Here is a 19,333-nt window from a genome sequence, read left to right on the forward strand (position 1 = left end):
AACAAATTCCAGAGGGAGGGGCTGAGGGCAGGCATGGTTGCAGTGCACCCTTGCCTGGCCAAAACCTCAAACACATGCCTAAATTGAGAGGCAGGAGAATCTGTGTCTGAGCCCCTACTATGGTACACAGGGGGATTGGGAAATACAGTGGACACTGGTCAAGCCAGGCTGCGTGAACGGAGTCTGTGCGTTATAAATTGGCTGTTAATCTGGTGTCTTTTGCTACTTCGTCGATGGGTCAAGACAAAGGAGTTGATACTAATAACAAACCATTAAAGATGTGTAACATACCTGATTTGTGGAAAAAAATTTTGTATATGCTAGGAGTACACTGTGAAATCAGTCAAGAGAACATAGAATCACAGAATATCAGGGTTGGAAGGGACCTCAGGAGGTCATCTAGTCCAACCCGCTGCTCAAAGCAGGACCAATCCCCAGACAGATTTTTATCTCAGTTCCCTAAATGGCCCCCTCAAGGATTGAACTCACAACCCTGGGTTTAGCAGGCCAATGCTCAAACCACTGAGCTACCCTATTTTCCCCTTATTTAAGAAACAAATTTAAATATTACATACAAAAAGTGTAACCTTTATATTACACTAACATCTTTAAATGCTCAAAACTCAGCATAACCTTATCTTGTGGAGTGTTTTGGATGATTATGTTAAATGTACTGTGTACCTTAATATACAGTGTGCCCAACCCTACTCTCACGTGTGCAAGCTCACCTCCAGTTGCTTTCAACTGGAATTGCATGGATGTGTCAATGAGCAAAATTGAGTCTGGTGCGACTGAATCGTCAAAGACAAAAACAGACTTATCCGGTTTTATAAGTCTGACATAATGTCATTGGTGTGCAAGCCGCTTTAGATACACATGACACAAGTTCCCTGCCCTTGGGAGTTTACAACCAAAGACCCTGATCCTGCTATTTGTTGCACAACCTGTGAGCTTCATGGAAGCCAAGGACAGTTGGCAAGATCATTCAGGGATCTGTGCAATTGCAAAATCTTGTCATCAGTCAGACTGATAACATAACCAAAATGTCACTGCCTCATGGTGGGTAAGGAAGTGGATGAGAGGAGGATAAACCTCAGTAAAAACGAAGTGGAGAATACTATCACAGTGTGTTTTGTATAGAAAACAGACCATGTAAATTGGTTCCCATGTTTCTAGTTAGTTACTTTTAATGCTTTAAAAGATTGTTTTAAATTTCTCATGGTCAACTGACTCCAGGGGAGTGGTTCTCAACCTGTTTACTATTGTGGACCACATACAATGCTACCTATGTGGCCCTGAAGATGTCACGTGGGCCATATAGGTACACCTCTACCTCGATATAACGCTGTCCTCGGGACCCAAAAAATCTTACCGCGTTATAGGTGAAACCGTGTTATATCGAACTTGCTTTGATCCGCCAGAGTGCGCAGCTCCCCCACCCCCCTCCCGGAGCGCTGCTTTACCTCGTTATATCCGAATTTGTGTTATATCGGTCGGGGTAGAGGTGTAGTATCAGCTCTGTGCTGATTGGGCTGCAGGTTGAGAACCACTGCTCCAGGGTTTTGCTGCCTATAATGCTGCTTTGGCCTGGGAAGATGGTGCATGCTTACAGGGGGTGGTTTTCAGAGTTTCTCTGTGCATGAAACTGCAGTTGAACTTCGTGGCTACAGAATGGGGCCCTAAAGCAGCAACAGCGTGACACTTCAGAATTCTGTTTTAAAAGTTTCTGCTTCATCACTCTCAGCCTATCATTTTTAGGAGTAGTACGGGATCTCAGCCGTCCGCTCCAGAGCCATAAATATCTGATATTCATATTGTAGTTGGAAGTAGGCTCTTGAAGCAGTTTATTCTGCTTTCCTCTTTTATTATAAAGTCACTGGCTTGTTCCCAATTTGATTTCTTTTTGGCCTTTCTTAATTTTATTTTTCAAAGTAGATGGATTTCTTTTAGCAGGCCTGTTTGAACCTTGTACAGAACTTTGATGGCTCGTGAACAAAGTGTATTTGGTATAGCTTCCTTTTGAGATTAAATTCTGTGATTGCAGCCAAACTAAACAGGATCTTAAAGTCTCAAAATCTCATGTAGAACAGTTTTAATACTCATTTAATTACTTATTTGTAAGATCGTGCCAACGTGATGCATCATTGCATTGGATAGTACCTTTCTAGCGCATGGAAAATGCAAACAGGATTAAGCCAAACTTTTCCAACAAATGCCCATAAACCGTGAAAACTCATACAGGGGACTTTATTGTGCCAAGATTTCTCAATGAGCTTTTACAGAAGTAAATACGCTCTATCCTGGCATTTGTTGTGTGAAGGTGTTTGTTTTAAGTTGTCTTATCTTTATCTGCTAAAGCCATTTCTAATGAAGCTCGAAAGTGAAAATCACATTAATAACTAAGCGTCTACTACAGGGATCGGCAACCTTTGGCACGCGGCCCGTCAGGGAAATCCGCTGGCGGGCCGGGCTGGTTTGTTTACCTGCAGCGTCCGCAGGTTTGGCCAATGGCAGCTCCCGCTGGCCACGGTTCACCGTTCCAGGCCAATGGGGGCCGCAGGAAGCGGCGGCCAGCACATCCCTCGGCCCGCGCAGCTTCCCGCAGCCCCCATTGGCCTGGAACGGTGAACTGCGGCCAGCGGGAGCTGCGATCAGCCAAACCTGCGGACATTGCCCATAAACAAACTGGCCCAGCCCGCCAGCGGATTTCCCTGACAGGCCACGTGCCAAAGGTTGCCGATCCCTGGTCTACTACTAAGTAACATCCAAAGTAAAACAGTTTTCTTGTAAAGATGCCAATTCTGCTTTCGGTTGACCTGTAGACTTTTCAGTTTGGTCTTCGGGGTTGGGGGGATGGATTAAATAGGCCCCCTATTAGAGAGGGCGCCAGACCAAGTAGTATTGCAGCCTGGTTCACAGGGTCGCAATACCACTCGGGTTTGGCCTGGCGACCCCGAGTCAAGCTGTGACCCCGTGAACCAGGTTGCAACACTCAGAGCAGGGAGCTGGGCTGGCCTCAGCAGAGTGAATGCGGGATGGGCTCACTCTCCAACCTTCCCCCACCCCCTTTGGGCCTCTCCCTAGTGGTCATTTTTTTGGGGGAAGTGGGGAGGCTCAATTCATGTTTTGCTCCTAGCCCCCAAAATCCTCTGTGTGGCATTGCTTCTGACACTGACGGAAAACGCCCAAGGGACATCAGCCCTCATATTTCCCCCATGAGTAAGTTCCAAATGTGTGCGCACACCACAGTGTGTCCTCAGTGCCCAGGTAACAAATAATAAATTTGATCATCTGGCACGTATTCATGGTGAAAATAGAGGATTTGATTCCGAGTTTTGGTTCCCAGCTCTGACATGGATTTGCTTGAATGAGTCACTTTTTCCCCTGGCTTTAACAAGTGGGGTGCTGGGGTTTCTCCCTACTACTTCTAAAGTGCTTTGAGATCTCTGGATGCAATATGCTTTAGAAGTGCAAAGTGGTTTTTTTTTTTTTTTTTAAATGATTATAGGAACGAAGAGTTCATTTTCAAGTGTTTATTTCTTAATCAAGAAAGACAATTTGTTCAGAGGTAGGAGGATGGTGGGGACTTCCTGCTTGATTTCACTCTTTTTATATCATCTCTTCCCCATTAGGTTGTTGACGGAACTTGAATCGCCTTCTTGGTGGCCATTCCGTGGCAAACTCTGGAAAGGGCCATTGGAAGCAAAGCCAAAGGAAGAAGCCGCGATTTCAGGGTCAAAGAACCAGGAAGGAGTCCTAATCAGAATTCCAGTTATCATCACCCTCGGAACGAATTCTAACGTCATGCCAGGAAAATTCACGCTTCTGGTTTCTGGCCTGGAAATCAGTGACTGCAATTCTCAGGTCATTCACCGGTTTGAATTGAAAGATGTAGATGATATCAAAGTTCATACACCATACGAGATCAGCATCCGTCAGAGGTTTATTGGGAAGCCAGACATCTCTTACAAGCTGTTGTCAGCAAAGATGCCAGAAGCAATCCCAATCTTGGAGATGCAGTTTAGCAAGAAAATACAGTTTTTGGAAGATGCACTGGGATTTGCCGGTGCAAGGAAATCTCCTCAGGCAGATCTGGGCAATTCCATTTGGCAAGCAGGTAAGTGACAGAAATGAAGCGATCAGTCACGAAGCTGGTTCATTAGTAGCAACTGTTTTCAACATTTCACAAAATCTGGAAGAAAACTGTGCAGGTTTTACAGTGCAAATCCTCTTCCTTGCCTTAATAATCTAATGATGATGAGACCACGCAAATGATAAAAGGAAACCTTTGACAGTAAGAGAGCAATATTATCTATCATCACTAGTGACAGGTACCTGGGATAAGCATTTCCCTACCAGCTTGAACATAATTTTGCCAGGGTTTGGCTGTACATCACGAGGCCTACATTTTCAAAAGCAATCAGTAACTATGGGTACCTTGAGTCTCTCCTCCCCCGGCAAGAGCCCAACTTGAGACATCTTAAAGGGGCCTGATTTTCAGAAAGTGCTGAGCACTCTCTCAAGTTGGGCCCTCCGAAGCTGAGTTACCCAAACATAGTAATTGCTTCTGAAAATGATTAGTTTAGATTTGAGTTTCCTTCAGGTTCCTGCCTCCATTTTAAGTACCTCTTTGCTCTCTTGCCCCTATTGGATTTTGTGCCTGTCTTTTGACAGTGGTCTTTTGAGATCCACACCCTTTCTCTCCCCACCCCTCACATGCTTGAGTCGTGTGTCATCGCTCTTTTCCTTGTGGCTGATGACAGCTAGCGGTAGCTCTGAACTGAACCTGTCATTGAGTTAATCACAGCCTGTTTAAAACTGCTGACTTTCATCCCAGCGTGATTTAAAATGACCAAGGTGTTAAACACCAACTGCAACAGACATGCTATTAATAATAATTAAAATTGCAGCAGAGGCCTAGTACTCCCAGCTCCCATACCAGGTAATTTGTTTTTAAAACCGTATTATTTGTGCACGAGAACCCACTGGTTCTAGAGGAGAGTAGATGAATCCCTAGTATGGCCATTTTAAGGATATGCTGAAAGGTTAAAAACCTTTCCATCACAACCAGAATGAAGTATCAGAGGGGTAGCCGTGTTAGTCTGAATCTGTAAAAAGCAACAGAGGGTCCTGTGGCACCTTTGAGACTAGCAGAAGTACTGGGAGCATAAGCTTTCGTGGGTAAGAACCTCACTTCTTCAGATGCAACCAGAATGAAATTCACTATCCCTATTCTCCTTCCCCCACCCCCTCCAAAAAAAAAAAAAAAAAAAATCTGCAAGCACCGTTTTCTGTAACCCCTAATGGGAGAAGAGCTAGTGTTCCCTTGAAGTCCAGTAGGGATTTCACTACTGCCATGCTAACCTGGAAGGCCCTCAGATATCATGGTGAGAGGTGGCAGGACAACACTGGTACTGAGATATGGATGGATTTTTTTTTTTTAATGGGCAGTTGACTGAGGAACAAACCAGTTAAAAAGATACATTCCCAGTGCATTTACAAATTTGAACAGCAATAGAAAGCTGACCTGGCAAAAGAATAGATGAAACCAACATACTTTCTATGCACCGAACTAAAATTGGATTTCAGCAGGGACAAAATGTTCTCTTGTTGACCAGTCTTCAAGGACCGGGGCTTGGAAAAGCTTGTTAATTTTTAAGGAAATAACTCTTAGGCACTTGGCACTAAAATGTAAGCACAACAACTTAGAGGAAAAACAACCTGCTGATTTCCAAGCACCGAGTTATCCAGGCAAATTGGTGCTCAGTTCCTGATAGACTTAATGCTTGTTACATAAAATAATTGGTTATAAAGCCTTATTTTGCTTCGTTTCTCACTGCGCTGCTCTGTTTGCAGCTGAGTCAGTGAGTCAAGGATGTTGCTGTCCTATCCCCACCTGCATTTTTACTGTTTAAGTTGGAAACACCAATAGAAGAAACTGGAGGTTGTGGAAATCGTGACGTCTGTGACTCCACCAAAACTTCTTTCCCTTGTTTGTTCATTCTGTAGATCCAGTGTCAGTGACATATTGTTGCCACAAGATGGCAGTCACTGACTGCATTTTAACCTGTGGGTTTTTTCCATACCTCTGGTGGAAACATGGATTTTTCTAAAGGGAAAAAAAAAAAAATTCCGGACCCTGAATTCTGATTCATGAACTAAAAGACACAGATAATCTTTTGTACAGTTGTCTTTACATTTGAGACTTTCTGTAACAGCAGATGCTAACCCATGGCATTCCCGTGGCTTTGACAGAACACTGCCATTTTAATACATCACCTGAATATAATTTCCCAATGAAAGAGGCAGAAACTATGCATGCTTCGCATTCATTCATACATATATATGTATCTAGAAGGTATATTTTCCTCACAGTTTTGACTTGGGTTCAAGTACAATCCTCACTGAAGCATTCTGTATCTTCTAGTTTGCTTGAAACCAATTGTCCAATTGCCTTGGATTTGCTTACTAGCTTTAGCCTGTTGGACAAACCCATACAGGGTGTTCAATAGCCTACAATTATCTAGTTCTTGTGCCTTAGTGTAAGAGAGGTTTTGCCGGACTGGATCAGACCCTTAGACTATCTGACCAGTAATAGCTACTTCAGAGAAATGTACCAAAAATCCAACAGTACACAGTTATGGGGTAGCTACCCCCAGGGAAAGTGTCCTCCTGACCCCCAATAGTTAGAGGTTGGCTTATGTCCTGCAGCATGAGAGTTTTACATCCCTTCCAAAACTCCTGAATTGTTAATCCTTACTATTCTAAGGATAGTTATCTATACGAATGTCTTGATATCCATATGAATGTCCAATACTTTTTTGAGGCCTGCTAAGCTCTTGACCTCAACGATACCTCGTGGCAATGAGGTCCCTGGGCCAGTTGTGGTTTGGGAGAAGAAAACATATTTCCATTTCTCATCTTTAAATGTTGCTGCCTTTCAATTTAATTTAATCTCCTTTTTATTAAGTAAATAAAATCTGCCCAATCTCCTCCTGTATCCCATTCATTATTTCGTGTACCTTTTATCATGTCCTTTCCTATTTCTCTTTTCATCAAGAGAAACAGGGCCGAGTATATTTCCCAGTGAATTAACTAGTGAATGAATACTGAATATGACTATTCTAATGGATTAACTAGTTTTAAATGGCACTCAATTGGTAAGAGACACAAAGAATCTTGTCTAACCATGTTCCTTTTTTCCCATGTTCCTTTACACAAGATTGCAATAGTAGTTTACTACAAACAGTATTTTAAAAAAAAAATAGTGTTTGATACTTAGTGGCTCAGAGGATTCAAGAGGAAGTTGGACAGAGTAGTACTAGCACAGTGAATGACTTGCTTGTCTTAAAGCTTGATTGTCTGAGTCCAATAACAGACAGACTGATAACCAAATAATTCCAGGGGATTATGAGTTTGCAGTAATTACATGCGAGGGATTTAGGTTTTTGTATTTTTAGTTTAGCTTTTGTCTCCTTTTTCATTAAGAAGTAACGCTATCCAAAGTAGTAGCGTATGTGCTGTCAGGCGGCCAGCCAGCTTGGCACCAGTTCTTTGGATCCAGAGCGAGCTCCAGCTTCCGACTTATTTACTTTCTGTCCTGATGTCTCCAGCAGCTGTTGTCACTGTGCCGTGTTAGGTCAGGCTGTGCGATAGCAGGCAGTGGCAGCTTCCTTCGATGTTCAGTGCCCCTTTAAGTGGGACTACTTCTGGGATGTTTGGAGTGTCTTGATACGTAAATACGGTTGGTGCTAAACACCCGAGACAATCTGTATTACAAATAATGGCCTTTAATCGTAGCACTTCTCTGGGACAGGAGGTATCAGATATTGCAATAGGAGCCGGTGCTTTAAATAAAGGACAGGTGGCGTGCTGCTTCAGAAGTCAAATCCGTGCTGCTGCACTGATTAGCTCTGTGCGCGCTGTTAGCGTCAGTATTGCCCTTTTGTTCCGAGGCTAGCTGACAGGATTCACAGGTGTTCTCCAGAGCAAGCTGTGTTTTGCAAATTGAATTGACTAATGTGTGAAGGGGAAGCAGAAAAAGAGCCTACGTTTTTCCTGTACGGAACAAACACCTTGCTTCCGACGTGTCGTCTGCTTCAAATGGCTGCTTGGGGTCCAAAATTAACCTTTTAGCAATTGGCCCCCTGGTACTAAGTAGCTTGTCCGGGGCACCGCAGGCCTTCCAGTTGCTACGTTCTGCAGGCTAGCCTGAGAAGTTGTTTGTGTAGTTATGACTGTTGCATGATCTCTGATGTGTTACATAGATAATGGATTTTATTTCAGAGGGAGAGTCATAGAATCATAAAATATCAGGGTTGGAAGGGACCTCAGGAGGTCATCTAGTCCAACCCCCTGCTCAAAGCAGGGCCAATCCCCAGACAGATTTTTACCTCTGTTCTCTAAGTGGCCCCCTCAAGGATTGAACTCACAACCCTAGGTTTAGCAGGCCAATGCTCAAACCACTGAGTTATCCCTCCCCCCATTAAATGTGATGATTCTCATTTAAGTTCCTCTTGCATCTCAACAGAAGCCTCCACTGTGCAAAGCATAAAGCACTTCACTTGGTCTTACCTCCTGCATTCTCCACCTGGTCCAGCAGATGTCACTGAATGACTGTCTGAATTTCTCTTTACAGCCACAGGCCGCATAGTAAGCGTGGTGCAACCTGGATCCTCATCGGAAGGAGGCGGAGGTGGAGGTGGAGGTGGGCAGGCTCAGCTGCAAAAGCAAAAACAAATCATGTCTGAGTCAGAAACTCAAGAACTTAAACAGGTACTGTCAAGAGGAGCCCAGGTTAAAGCAGCATATACCAAAGCCCTTTCCTTGTGCCCTCCCCCTAAACGTGAACACTCTGAAGCGGAGCAGGGTTCATCCCTAGGTGTTATACACAGAGCTCTTAATTTACTATAGCCCAGGTCGTCTTATCCTCTCTTTCTCTGGAACTCTGGAGGAACATAAAAACAAATCCACCCCCAGTGTGCTTTCCACCACCTTTTATTGGGTTTTGGGGTGTTTTTGCCTTGTTTTATTTTGTTGAGAAATCAGGGATTTGTCATCACGGTGAAAATAGCTCTGGGATTTTGATTCATTGAAAAGTCGCACGCTCGTGCCACCTCCATTCTACACTGAAAATTAAATGTTTCAGTACTGATTTTCCAGATCACGTTATGTCCATTTGTACTTTCTCCTTCCCTGTTTTACAGCTCTTTAAACAGACGCCATCAACTTGAATTTTTTTTTGAACGATCATTTATCTGTATTGCAGTAACATCTGGGGGAGCCATTGTGCTGTGGGTGGTAAAGACCCTATCCCCGAGAGATCGCAGTCCAGTTTAGATACAAGATCCAACTGGTGGATTGGACAGATGAATGTGGGGGCAGGGACAAGGTTGCAGTAAAAAGGCTAACTTTTAAAAAATTCCAGTCTACTACAACTGCCTTAAAATATTAGGTCCTGAATTTGTTTTAAATTCCTTAAAAAAATAAAATAAAACATTTTTCTCCTGTTGTTGAAGCCTTTTCAGCCGCAGAGAGACTGACCATACACAGAGTGCTGTCAAAGTAAACAACCTGGAAAAGCAAAGGAATGTATTTTCACTAACTTGCGTGTTACTTATATCTGTAATGAACCCGACGTTTTTAGACAGGTGTGACTTTCAAACCGATTGTGCCCCTTTCAAATATTTCGTAAAGAATATATTGGGGGTGTTCCTGGCATTGTCCTTTTCCTGTCTCTCACTTGAATGATGCTTTTGTGGTTTCGTGATAGCATCGTGTGAAAGAGCCACTTATTCCGCTTCAGCCTGTAGTTGTTCATTCTCCTCCTCTCACGTTATTCCAGACTCAAACCCCCTTTTTAATTAAATTGGACCTGAGTTTGCAAGTACGCAGCAGTCATTTTAAGGATGGCTAAAAATGAAAACCGTGCAAAAAAACCACATTATAGTTAACAAAAATCACTGCTAGCAACCCACGGATGTCAGAAGTAAGGTTAGACTTAACAGAAACCCAGACAGTTGAAAGGTTGTCTTTGCAGGGAAACAGACTAGAGATCTTTTTTAAAACAGAAAGTCCCACTAATCATTTCAAAGTTCAGCAGAGCCCCTTTGGCCCCAAGGGGCCATTCTGATATTCCTAATAAACCCAGCCAAGCTTTTCCAAAGTGTCTGATTTTTGGAGACCTCCATTTTCAAGTACCCAAATTGAGAGACCTGGATACCGAGTATGAAATACCGAGCACGTGCTTTCTGTAGGTAAGGGACATGGAGGTCACTTCACCCACATCTTGGATCAAATGCAGCAGCTGTCTAGCAGTGTGCAGCTACACTACACATCAGTTGGGAACAGGAAATGAGGATTACTGTATCCAATAAGGACTGTAGGGACTGTGAAGGGCTTTGTAGAGCTCTTTGTGGAATGGGTAAGACCAACAGACCATCTTAGGGTCGGAGAGTTGTGAGGGGAATGGATAATTAACAGGGAAATATCTGAGCTACAGGGTAGGCCTGGGGAGAAACATTCATAGGTGAAGTTCTTTCACAAAGCTACTCACATTTGTAGCAGCAACTCAACAAACTGAATATTAAGTACCTTTCATTAGAGCCGGAAGCCCTTAATAGTCTGGAATTGTGATTGGGTACTTAAGTGAAAGAACTTGCCAGGACTTCACCATGAGGCGTTCGTGTTTAAAACACAGCATTTTGTGGTTGTGTGGGCAGCGTTCCATTAGCTGGGCTATAGATTTGCAGAAAGAAGTCGACTGAGTTCCTGTGGTCTGTGGCTGAGTCGCTGTCTACCGGCTGACCATGGCTGACATAATGTCATTGGGTGTGGGAAGGGATACGATAATATTAGCTTAAGGATTGTGGTTGAGGAGGGGGAGTGGGATTTTGTTCACTAGATTTGGTTTGGCAAAATAAATTCAGTGCTTTCTAATTTCCGCTCTGTTAAACCTTTCCTGCCAAGGAGCTATTACCCTTGTGTTTACTACATCTGCAGTTTGCATATCCCATATAGCAGATGATACTATATAAAGAAATTAATTTCCATAGCATTTGTGAAAAATCCATGGATTTCATTGTGTATCTTTCCAGTGGCTTCTCAGTGCCTCTTTGGTCATACGATTGTTCTAGTTTAGTTTAGTCTTTTCACTCTGATACTTTTCTCTGCCTTTATTTACCTTTGTCTTGCATTCACACTTCATCTTGGGAAAGCATAACTGTTATGAAGTCAAAGAAGCAGTGCTTAGTTGTGGGACCATTCAGCCACAGTATCAGAGTGCTGGAATAGCTCTATTTGTAACTTATACACGCCTTAAAGCCTGAAGAAACAAATAACCAGTACAGCAAATCCTGTAAAACTGATCTCTTGATTGCTGTCAGATGTTCCAGACAGAATGCACCTGCTGGGCTATCGAATGTACCTATTCTAGCAATCGGGTTGTTAACTTCTGAGTATAGGACACAAGTTTTGTGCCATAGGATGCACTCCGCTGACTCCCTGGAGGCCCCAGAAGAGGATTTGTGAGGTCTGAACCACTGGCTGCATGTGTACACTGCTTGAGTGCACATGTGACTTGTGTCTGACGACGTAGGTACTGTGCAGTTACATGCACGTGCCAGGGGCCCCATTTCACAGCTGCCCCAAATGGGTGCATCTGATCCCCATAAAAGCAGCCTTCTGAATCTGTATTATGGCAAGCCACATACCGTAGCCTTTCTGTTCCCGTGGATGTCGTTTAGACATGCCAGGATTCAGATTTATCTGAGCAGGAACTGAGTGGAGGGGCCATTGCTGGATCAGGGGCACATGCATTTACGCAAACAGATCCTTTCCCTGATGTCAGGCCTCTCCCCTCTGTGGCACAGAGCCTGTGGAGTGGACTCCTCGAGGAATTCAGGGAAGCCAAAATCAGAGCAGCGAGCGTTCATCTTAACACCTGCCGCTTTCTGCGTTTTGCTTATTTTTACTGGTGGATACCTAGATGCAGTGTTTGACCAAATTTGTCTCATGTCTTACTTTAATAAGGTATATCTCCATATATTATATCTCCTAGAACTGGAAGGGACCCTGAAAGGCCATCAAGTCTAGCCCCCTGCCTTCACTAGCAGGACTAAGTACTGATTTTGCCCCAGATCCCTAAGTGGTACCCTCAAGGGTTGAACTTACAACCCTGGGTTTAGCAGGTCAATGCTCAAACCATTGAGCTATCCCTCCCCACTGCTGTAAAGAGGTTACCGCAACCGTGGTGGTGGTGGTATTTGCATTACAAATACAGGGCCTGAACCAAGATCAGGGCCCTGTTGTAAGCTCTTTGGAACAGGAACACTCTTTATGTTTGTATAGTGCCTGCCACAATAGGGCTTGGGCTGCATGTTCTGCCATAATACAAATGAATAATATAGTTCTGCTAGGTGCAGTACAGACACCTAGAAAGGGACACTTCTGTCTTGAAAAGTTGACAATCTAAGTAAATAAAGGTTGGGGAAAGTAAAATATTATTATCCTCACTTTACAGTTGGGGAACTAAGGCACAGACCGATTCAGTGACTTTCCCAAAGTCCCCAACAGGAAATCTGTGGCAGGGTTGGGAATTGAACCAGTTTTTCTGAGTTGCAGCCAGTGGCTTCCTCTTGCTGCTGGAGTTGGAAAGGCAAGAGATTGCTTGTGAGGCCACTGATCTTACTGATCCGTTCTGAATGCAAGTGGCCAGGAAAGATGTTTTATAACTTCAGTCCTTAGTATTGCCTCTGTTGTGTGGTAGCATGTTGTAAATAGAAAGGAGGGATTTCATCTCTTGATTCACAGCCCAAATTAGGTTTTGGCACAGAAGGCATCCAATCTTTTAGTGGTTGGCAGAATTTGTGCATTGATGACTAGACATCTTGTCATTGTTTTGCTCCACAAAAATAGTAACCATTTTTAAGGTTTGGCCAGACTACTGACTCTAGTAATCTTTCCAACCATCTTTATGTGGGCAGCAGTAGATGCAGCATTTTAACTATGTCAGACCACCTTTCGAAGAAAACTACACCCACACACAACTTGGATTTGCAATGCGGCTAGCAGGCAAAGGGTTAAGCAAATTGTTACCAGACTCTCAGTATGCCGACAAAGGAAATTAGTGGATGAAAATGAGCCACTTGCGAATGTTTTGTTTGTTTGTTTGTACCAGGAACCACATCAGCACCTTATCTTCAAATCAGATCCTAATGGGCAGGTAAAATGAACCGAGCACTGTAGCTGTCTGAATTTCCATTTTAGTGGCGTTCATATTTTAAAAGCCTTCTGTTCGAAACTATTGTTCTTCCTTGGGTATTTTAAATTTTAAGCCCATTTGAATTAATCTAGAGCACATCAAAATTAATCAGGTTTAAAACTAATAATAAGCCAGATGTTATTATAGACCTGTTTGCTTTTGCACAATTTTATTTTGTAAAAGGGGGGGAGGGATAGCTCAGTGGTTTGCGCATTGGCCTGCTAAACCCAGGGTTTTGAGTTCAGTCCGGGGGCAGAATCTGTCAGGGACAAAGCAACAGAGAGTCCTGTGGCACCTTTAAGACTAACAAATGTATTGGAGCATAAGCGTTCATGGGTGAATACCCACTTCGTCAGACACTTGCGTATTCACGCATGCGACGTATTCACCCACAAAAGCTTATGCTCCAATACATCTGTTAGTCTTAAAGGTGCCACAGGACCCTCTGTAGCTTTTTACAGATCCAGACTAACACGGCTATCCCTCTGATACTGTCAGGGACAGTGCTTGGTCCTGCTGTGAAGGCAGGGGACTGGACTCGATGACCTTTCAAGGTCCCTTCTAGTTCTATGAAATAGGTATATCTCCATATTATTAAATACTAGTGTTTCTGGGGAGTGAAAAGTGTCTCTCTTTCCTTTCTGGCTTCTCTTGTGCCACCTCCTGTTAATCTGTAAATGTGCTTGAGCCTCTACTTGGCATACCAGCCCCACTGCCTTGTGCTGTGATCTCAATGGATTTCACAACCTAACTGGGTCAGGCCAGGTCAATACTTTAGCTCATTGATGCTTAACAAATTAATAAGAATCTTTGTTTGAATGCCTGGTTGCTGCAGAAAGTGGTGGTGAGTCAATAGAGGAATTCCGTCCCCAGTAAGCCAGTGCCCCAGCATGGAGTTGGGGGCACTGTGCTGCTGGAGAGCCCATCTTTGCAATCAGCTGTAAAACTAAATTTCTGACCACTTGTGATCTACGAAGAGCGCTGGGGGAGCGTAAAGCTCCATCTATAAAACCCCCGGGCCCTAGCCAGTCTCCAATTCGAGTAGTTATTTTATGTCTGTAAATTTCTCCTCTAGTTCCAATTGGATACAGTAATCCTCATTTCCTGTTCCCAACTGATGTGTAGTGTAGCTGCACACTGCTAGACAGCTGCTGCATTTGATCCAAGATGTGGGTGAAGTGACCTCCATGTCCCTTACCTACAGTATCTCCCTGGAAGTGTTGAGAGGCTTAATAAATTAATATTTGTAAAGAGCTTTGAGATCCCTCCATAAGTGGTGCGAGGTATTTGAAGAGAAAATAGAACAACTGTCCTCCTCTTCACTATTCTTTTTACTACAGAAACCACACGGGCGTGTTTTATCCTTTAGTAATTAACAGTGTGTCATACAAGGATCAACAGCAGAATCATAAACAAGAATGTCTTGTCTAGGTGCTCACCATGTCATGGCGATAAGCAGAATAAAAGGACCTAAAGAGAAGAGAATGGTCTTTCCACAGATTCCGTTATGATGGCGTGGATAAACACCTGTTATAGCCAAGGGGAGTAGTGACGGTCTGTTGTTGCACACAGTATCAGGATGTGTATGGGCCACCATGGCAGCAGAAGGAACCACTTTCTAGTAGAGGGGAATTGAGAAGCGCAGTTCTCCATCCCCGTGATATGAGGCAGGTTTTCCAAATCCCCTCCTTATACATCTGTCAGGAAAGGTAGCTGAGTCTTGTCAGAAGATCAGCCAGGCTGGACAAATGGCTTTGATTCACACTAGGTTCACACAAGTTTAGTTTTCTCTTTCACCATTTGGATCTCTATTTGGGGGGTTAGCCATATGTGATCACAGAAATTAGAGCTGGTAAAGGCCTAGTGGGTCATTGTAGATTATCTTAATGGACCTTCCTGGCCTTAAATTTGTGTTGATTTGGCTTTTTCACACTCACCTCAGGGTACATCTACACTACAGGGGGGAGTCGATTTAAGATACGCAAATTCAGCTACGTGAATAGCGTAGCTGAATTCGACGTATCGCAGCCGACTTACCCCGCTGTGAGGACGGCGGCAAAATCGACTTCTGCGGCTTTCTGTCGGCGGCGCTTACTACCACCTCCGCTGGTGGAGTAAGAGCGCCAATTCGGGGATTGATTCCCCGAGAGGTCGATTTCTACCCGCCGATTCAGGCGGGTAGTATAGACCTAGCCTCAGAGGCTTCTTCCTTATCTAAAACAATGCTCATGGGCTTTTCCAAACACTACATAGAACAGGATCGCTGGGAGTTACCTTGCAGTCTCTCTGGGTGTTTGCTTATGGTTACATGAGGGAGTGGTAATTTGCTAAGTGTGGTGTTAACTGGTTTATTTGTAATATAATGCTTGTGTGGGCCTCTTGCTTGTAGCCTGGAATAGTGTAGCAGTCAGTGTATCTGTTATTTCCCATCTTGATGACCCCAAAGTAGTCTCTCTGACATCCCTGACACCCACGTTCTTCCCCTCCCATCTATCTAATATGATCCTGCTCCACTGCTTCTGACCATGTTACCCTCCTTCCCCTTCAGATCCCTGCATGTCCCCCTTCTTCACTGCATCATGCTTAAACAGCTGGTCCCTTTACCTTCTAGGACCTATTCAACTCTACTCTTACCCAAGTATTCAATACAGTCTTTCACTGTACTGTGTGACCCCTCTCTCGCTTCTCTGACTATTCCCATTTTAGTGCCCTCTTTGTCCGCTTCTTCTGCAGCCACCTTGGGACCTTTTGCTCAGTGGGATGTCTTCTCAGTGCTGATCTGTCAAGCCACTACCTATCTTCATTCAAATGGTTCCTGCAGACTCTCTACTTCCATAGTGCTCACAAGTGAGTCAGTTATAACTGAGTCAGCTAGAAGCACAAATGCCTAAACTGAGAAACGGTGTAACCTTATTGCTCTAACCCTCACTCTGTCCTTTCAGTTGTTCTAGCCCCACTTGCATCATGTCTAAAATTAGATTATCAGGACAGATTCTCTCTGCTTGCCCCATCAGGCACTTAGCCCACTTTGGGGCATTGTAATATTAAATGGTGGAAATCTTAGCCCTGTCGTTTTGCTGGACATATGGACGTAGGAGCTGATTATTTAAAACTTGCATATTACAATTGCTCTTCACGTCTGAAGATAACTGAAAAGTTTGTCCAGGTCATTCACCGAAAGCTCTTGATCTCTTCTTCTGACAGATACTGAAGAAGCTTAAGAGCCTCGCCATAGAAACAGACACAGAACTGGAGAGACAGGATGAAGTTCTTGATGTCATCTCCACCTCTGTAGACCAGACAACTTTGAATATTGACAAGCAGAACCGCAGAATGAAGAAGCTAACGTAGCACCCATATGAGCCAGCGAGGATGGTAACGAGAGGAACTGTGCAATTGTTTCTTTAACAGACTATTTATAGCCTTTTTGATTGTACAGGAGCCATATCTAATACTGTCTTGAATGTTGCTGTGGAACTTTGACGGGGAGTAAGGGGGAAGGAATGTGGAAACATTTCCAGACTGGGATAACTTTTAAAGGCATTTTAAAATTAAAAAGGCCTAAACTGTTAATTGTGGGGAAACAATGACTGAAATCCCTGCTACAAAAGATCCTTAAATATAAAATACTGTGACTTCATCTGCGTTGACATCCATGACACGTGCTAAGTTACTGCTTTTGAAAAGTAACTTTTCTGTAACAAATAAGTGAAGATGAGGGGGTAATGAATTGTCTTTATACCAGATAATTACACCCCAAAATTCTTGCAAGTTCTCTCCAAAAATGGTGGTAGAGTAGAAGTTGGCCAGTTCACACTAAGCACCAGGCGTCCCACTACAAGTTGCTGAATTTTACAAATCAGTGATTGAGTCAACAAGCCTAATTGTTAACGATAAAAGAACTTTGTTCACTTATTGTACAAATGTAGTTTTAAGATTCCTAGCACAGTGTACTAGTAAAGCTTTTATGTAATGAAGTCTTAGTGCTACAAGAGCTTGCCACAGCTTTCGGCTATGAAATCTTTGGCAAGCAAGTGGAGACAGACGACATGTCTGTGAATTAGTGAGATTTGCACTCGGTGAGGAGTGCAGTTGAGTGTTGCCACAGGCTAAGTGTCCTGCTACTTAAGTAGCTTACTGAAAATAAGTGTTGAAGCAGAGCGGAGACTTTCATTTTCCAAAAGGGAATTCTTGATCCTTTGATGTTCAATTACAGCTGCTTTGTCTTTTATACTGAATGACCAGTGGTAGAAATAAAAGTACAGTAGAGGATTAGTTGTTCACTATACTATCATTAAAATGATTTGAAGCACATGAGTCTGTTCTGAAAGCACGTGGAGTCCCTTGTATACATAAAGAGCCTCCCTTACGTATAAAGAGATTTTTGGAATAAGATGTCTCTGGTTGGCTGAAGTCCTTACAAGGTTTTAGCTCTTCAGAAATCTGACGATGGCTTGGCACAGATTCTCCATGGTATGACAGAGATCATTTCCATAACCCTTCCTGGATGCTGGGAGGCCATAAATGGCTTAGCATTCCTTCATTTTCCAAGGACTACACTTGTGATTGGTGTTCCCTCCGCACTGCTCAGATACAGACTCCATCAGAGCTGCATGGGGACCACATAAACCCTGGTAGCTCTACTGCAGACCTATGGCTTGAGTGTCTCCTGATCAGTGCTATAAATGCTTTGTGCGCCTCTTGGTATTAATGGAAACTAACCTGATGGACAGCCCTCCCGCTTCCAGTTATTTAAAGGAAAAATAATGAGATGTGTGGGGACAAGACTTCTTGTCAAAGCCAGTCTTACACGGTTACTTCATTGTCTTTCAAAAATAAAAGGAAGTGGCTGCAAAAAATGTACCTAAACTATATTATTGTTTTGTTATCATTGATTTTAGTCATAGTTCACAATCTAGATGTAACTTACATCACTTAAACACGCTTTAGCGTATACTTTTCTCTCCTACCCTAAAAGCCATTGCCGAGAATAGGTTCCAAATAGCCTGTATGTAGCCCGTAGCAGAGAACTTGAAGAGGATTCATTTCTGCTTACCACTACCCTTTTCATTTTCTCTACTACAGCCCACTAGTTACTTTAAAGAAAATTGTTGTAACCTTATTATTTCAAAGTGTTTTATAATAAGCTGATAGTGAATTGTCAGCATGTAACTTTACAGATAAAATCTTTTTAAATGCTGAAGTTTTGAACCGGGGACCCCTCTGATAACTGCCATGGGATTGTTCCATTTCAGAGTAATGTGGACTAAAATTGAAGCCGTATATGGGAAATGACCTAGAGATAATAGTATTGAAAACAATATAGTGCACATCTCTCCAATGTAATAGCTGGTTAATTTTTGAGTGACTTGTATTTTTGCACTGCAAGTCACTTATTCACTATCTGAGTTGTTACTGGCATGCATTGGTGTCTTGTTCAGTATTTCTGAATGTAATAATGTTTAGGCTATATGAAATATATACATAAAGAATGTATCACACAGTAAATCAGCACATCCATTTTAGTTTGAAATATCCCAAGTAACTGTTGTCTTAATGTGATGAGAAAACATGTTTACAAGATGATTTATTTTATGAAACTTGTTTAGAAATACACTTTGCACAAAATGCACATTTTGGTGTGAAGAAATTTGGACCTGGTGCTGATTTAGAACTGATTCCTAAGATTGATTAATCCAACTACGATTGCCAAAAACAAATAACATTTGCACTTAACTGGATGGAGTTTACCATTCTTTTTGTCATAACTTATTGCGATGCTTTAGCATTTAATTCACTACTGTTTGTATGTGTGTGTTTACCTTGGTCTAACATGTTCATGCCAAAAAAACCCACCCTAGTATTATAAGAGTAAAAAGTTTTAGATCTGAACATTTTCTGTTTAGCTGAATTCCATCTGCCAGGAATTCACTTTGATTCTGTAACTTGTTCTTTACTTTTATTAAAATAATATCTTGAAATAGTGATTTTTTTTTTTTCTGTTTGTACCGGGATTTCTCAAGTGGACCACTAATTGTGTGTCTTGTGGAGGCCTGCCCACCCAGTTACAGC

At 42.9% G+C, this 19,333-nt stretch overlaps 1 protein-coding gene across 2 annotated transcripts in view; it reads left to right on the plus strand.

Annotated features, from left to right (window-relative positions):
• SNAP47 (synaptosome associated protein 47) overlaps positions 1-19,245 on the plus strand; it is a 33,463-nt gene extending 14,218 nt beyond the window's left edge. For both annotated transcript variants that reach the window (XM_034759775.1, XM_034759776.1), the window contains 3 exons: positions 3,633-4,117; positions 8,639-8,775; positions 16,466-19,245. In XM_034759775.1, the coding sequence (XP_034615666.1) occupies positions 3,633-4,117; positions 8,639-8,775; positions 16,466-16,612 (769 nt within the window). In that variant the 3' untranslated portion in view covers positions 16,613-19,245. The remainder of the gene's footprint in view (positions 1-3,632; positions 4,118-8,638; positions 8,776-16,465) is intronic.
• The last annotated feature ends 88 nt before the right edge of the window (positions 19,246-19,333 follow it).

This window comes from Trachemys scripta, chromosome 2 (assembly GCF_013100865.1).
Source record: "Trachemys scripta elegans isolate TJP31775 chromosome 2, CAS_Tse_1.0, whole genome shotgun sequence".
Classification (NCBI taxonomy): Eukaryota; Metazoa; Chordata; order Testudines; family Emydidae; genus Trachemys; species Trachemys scripta.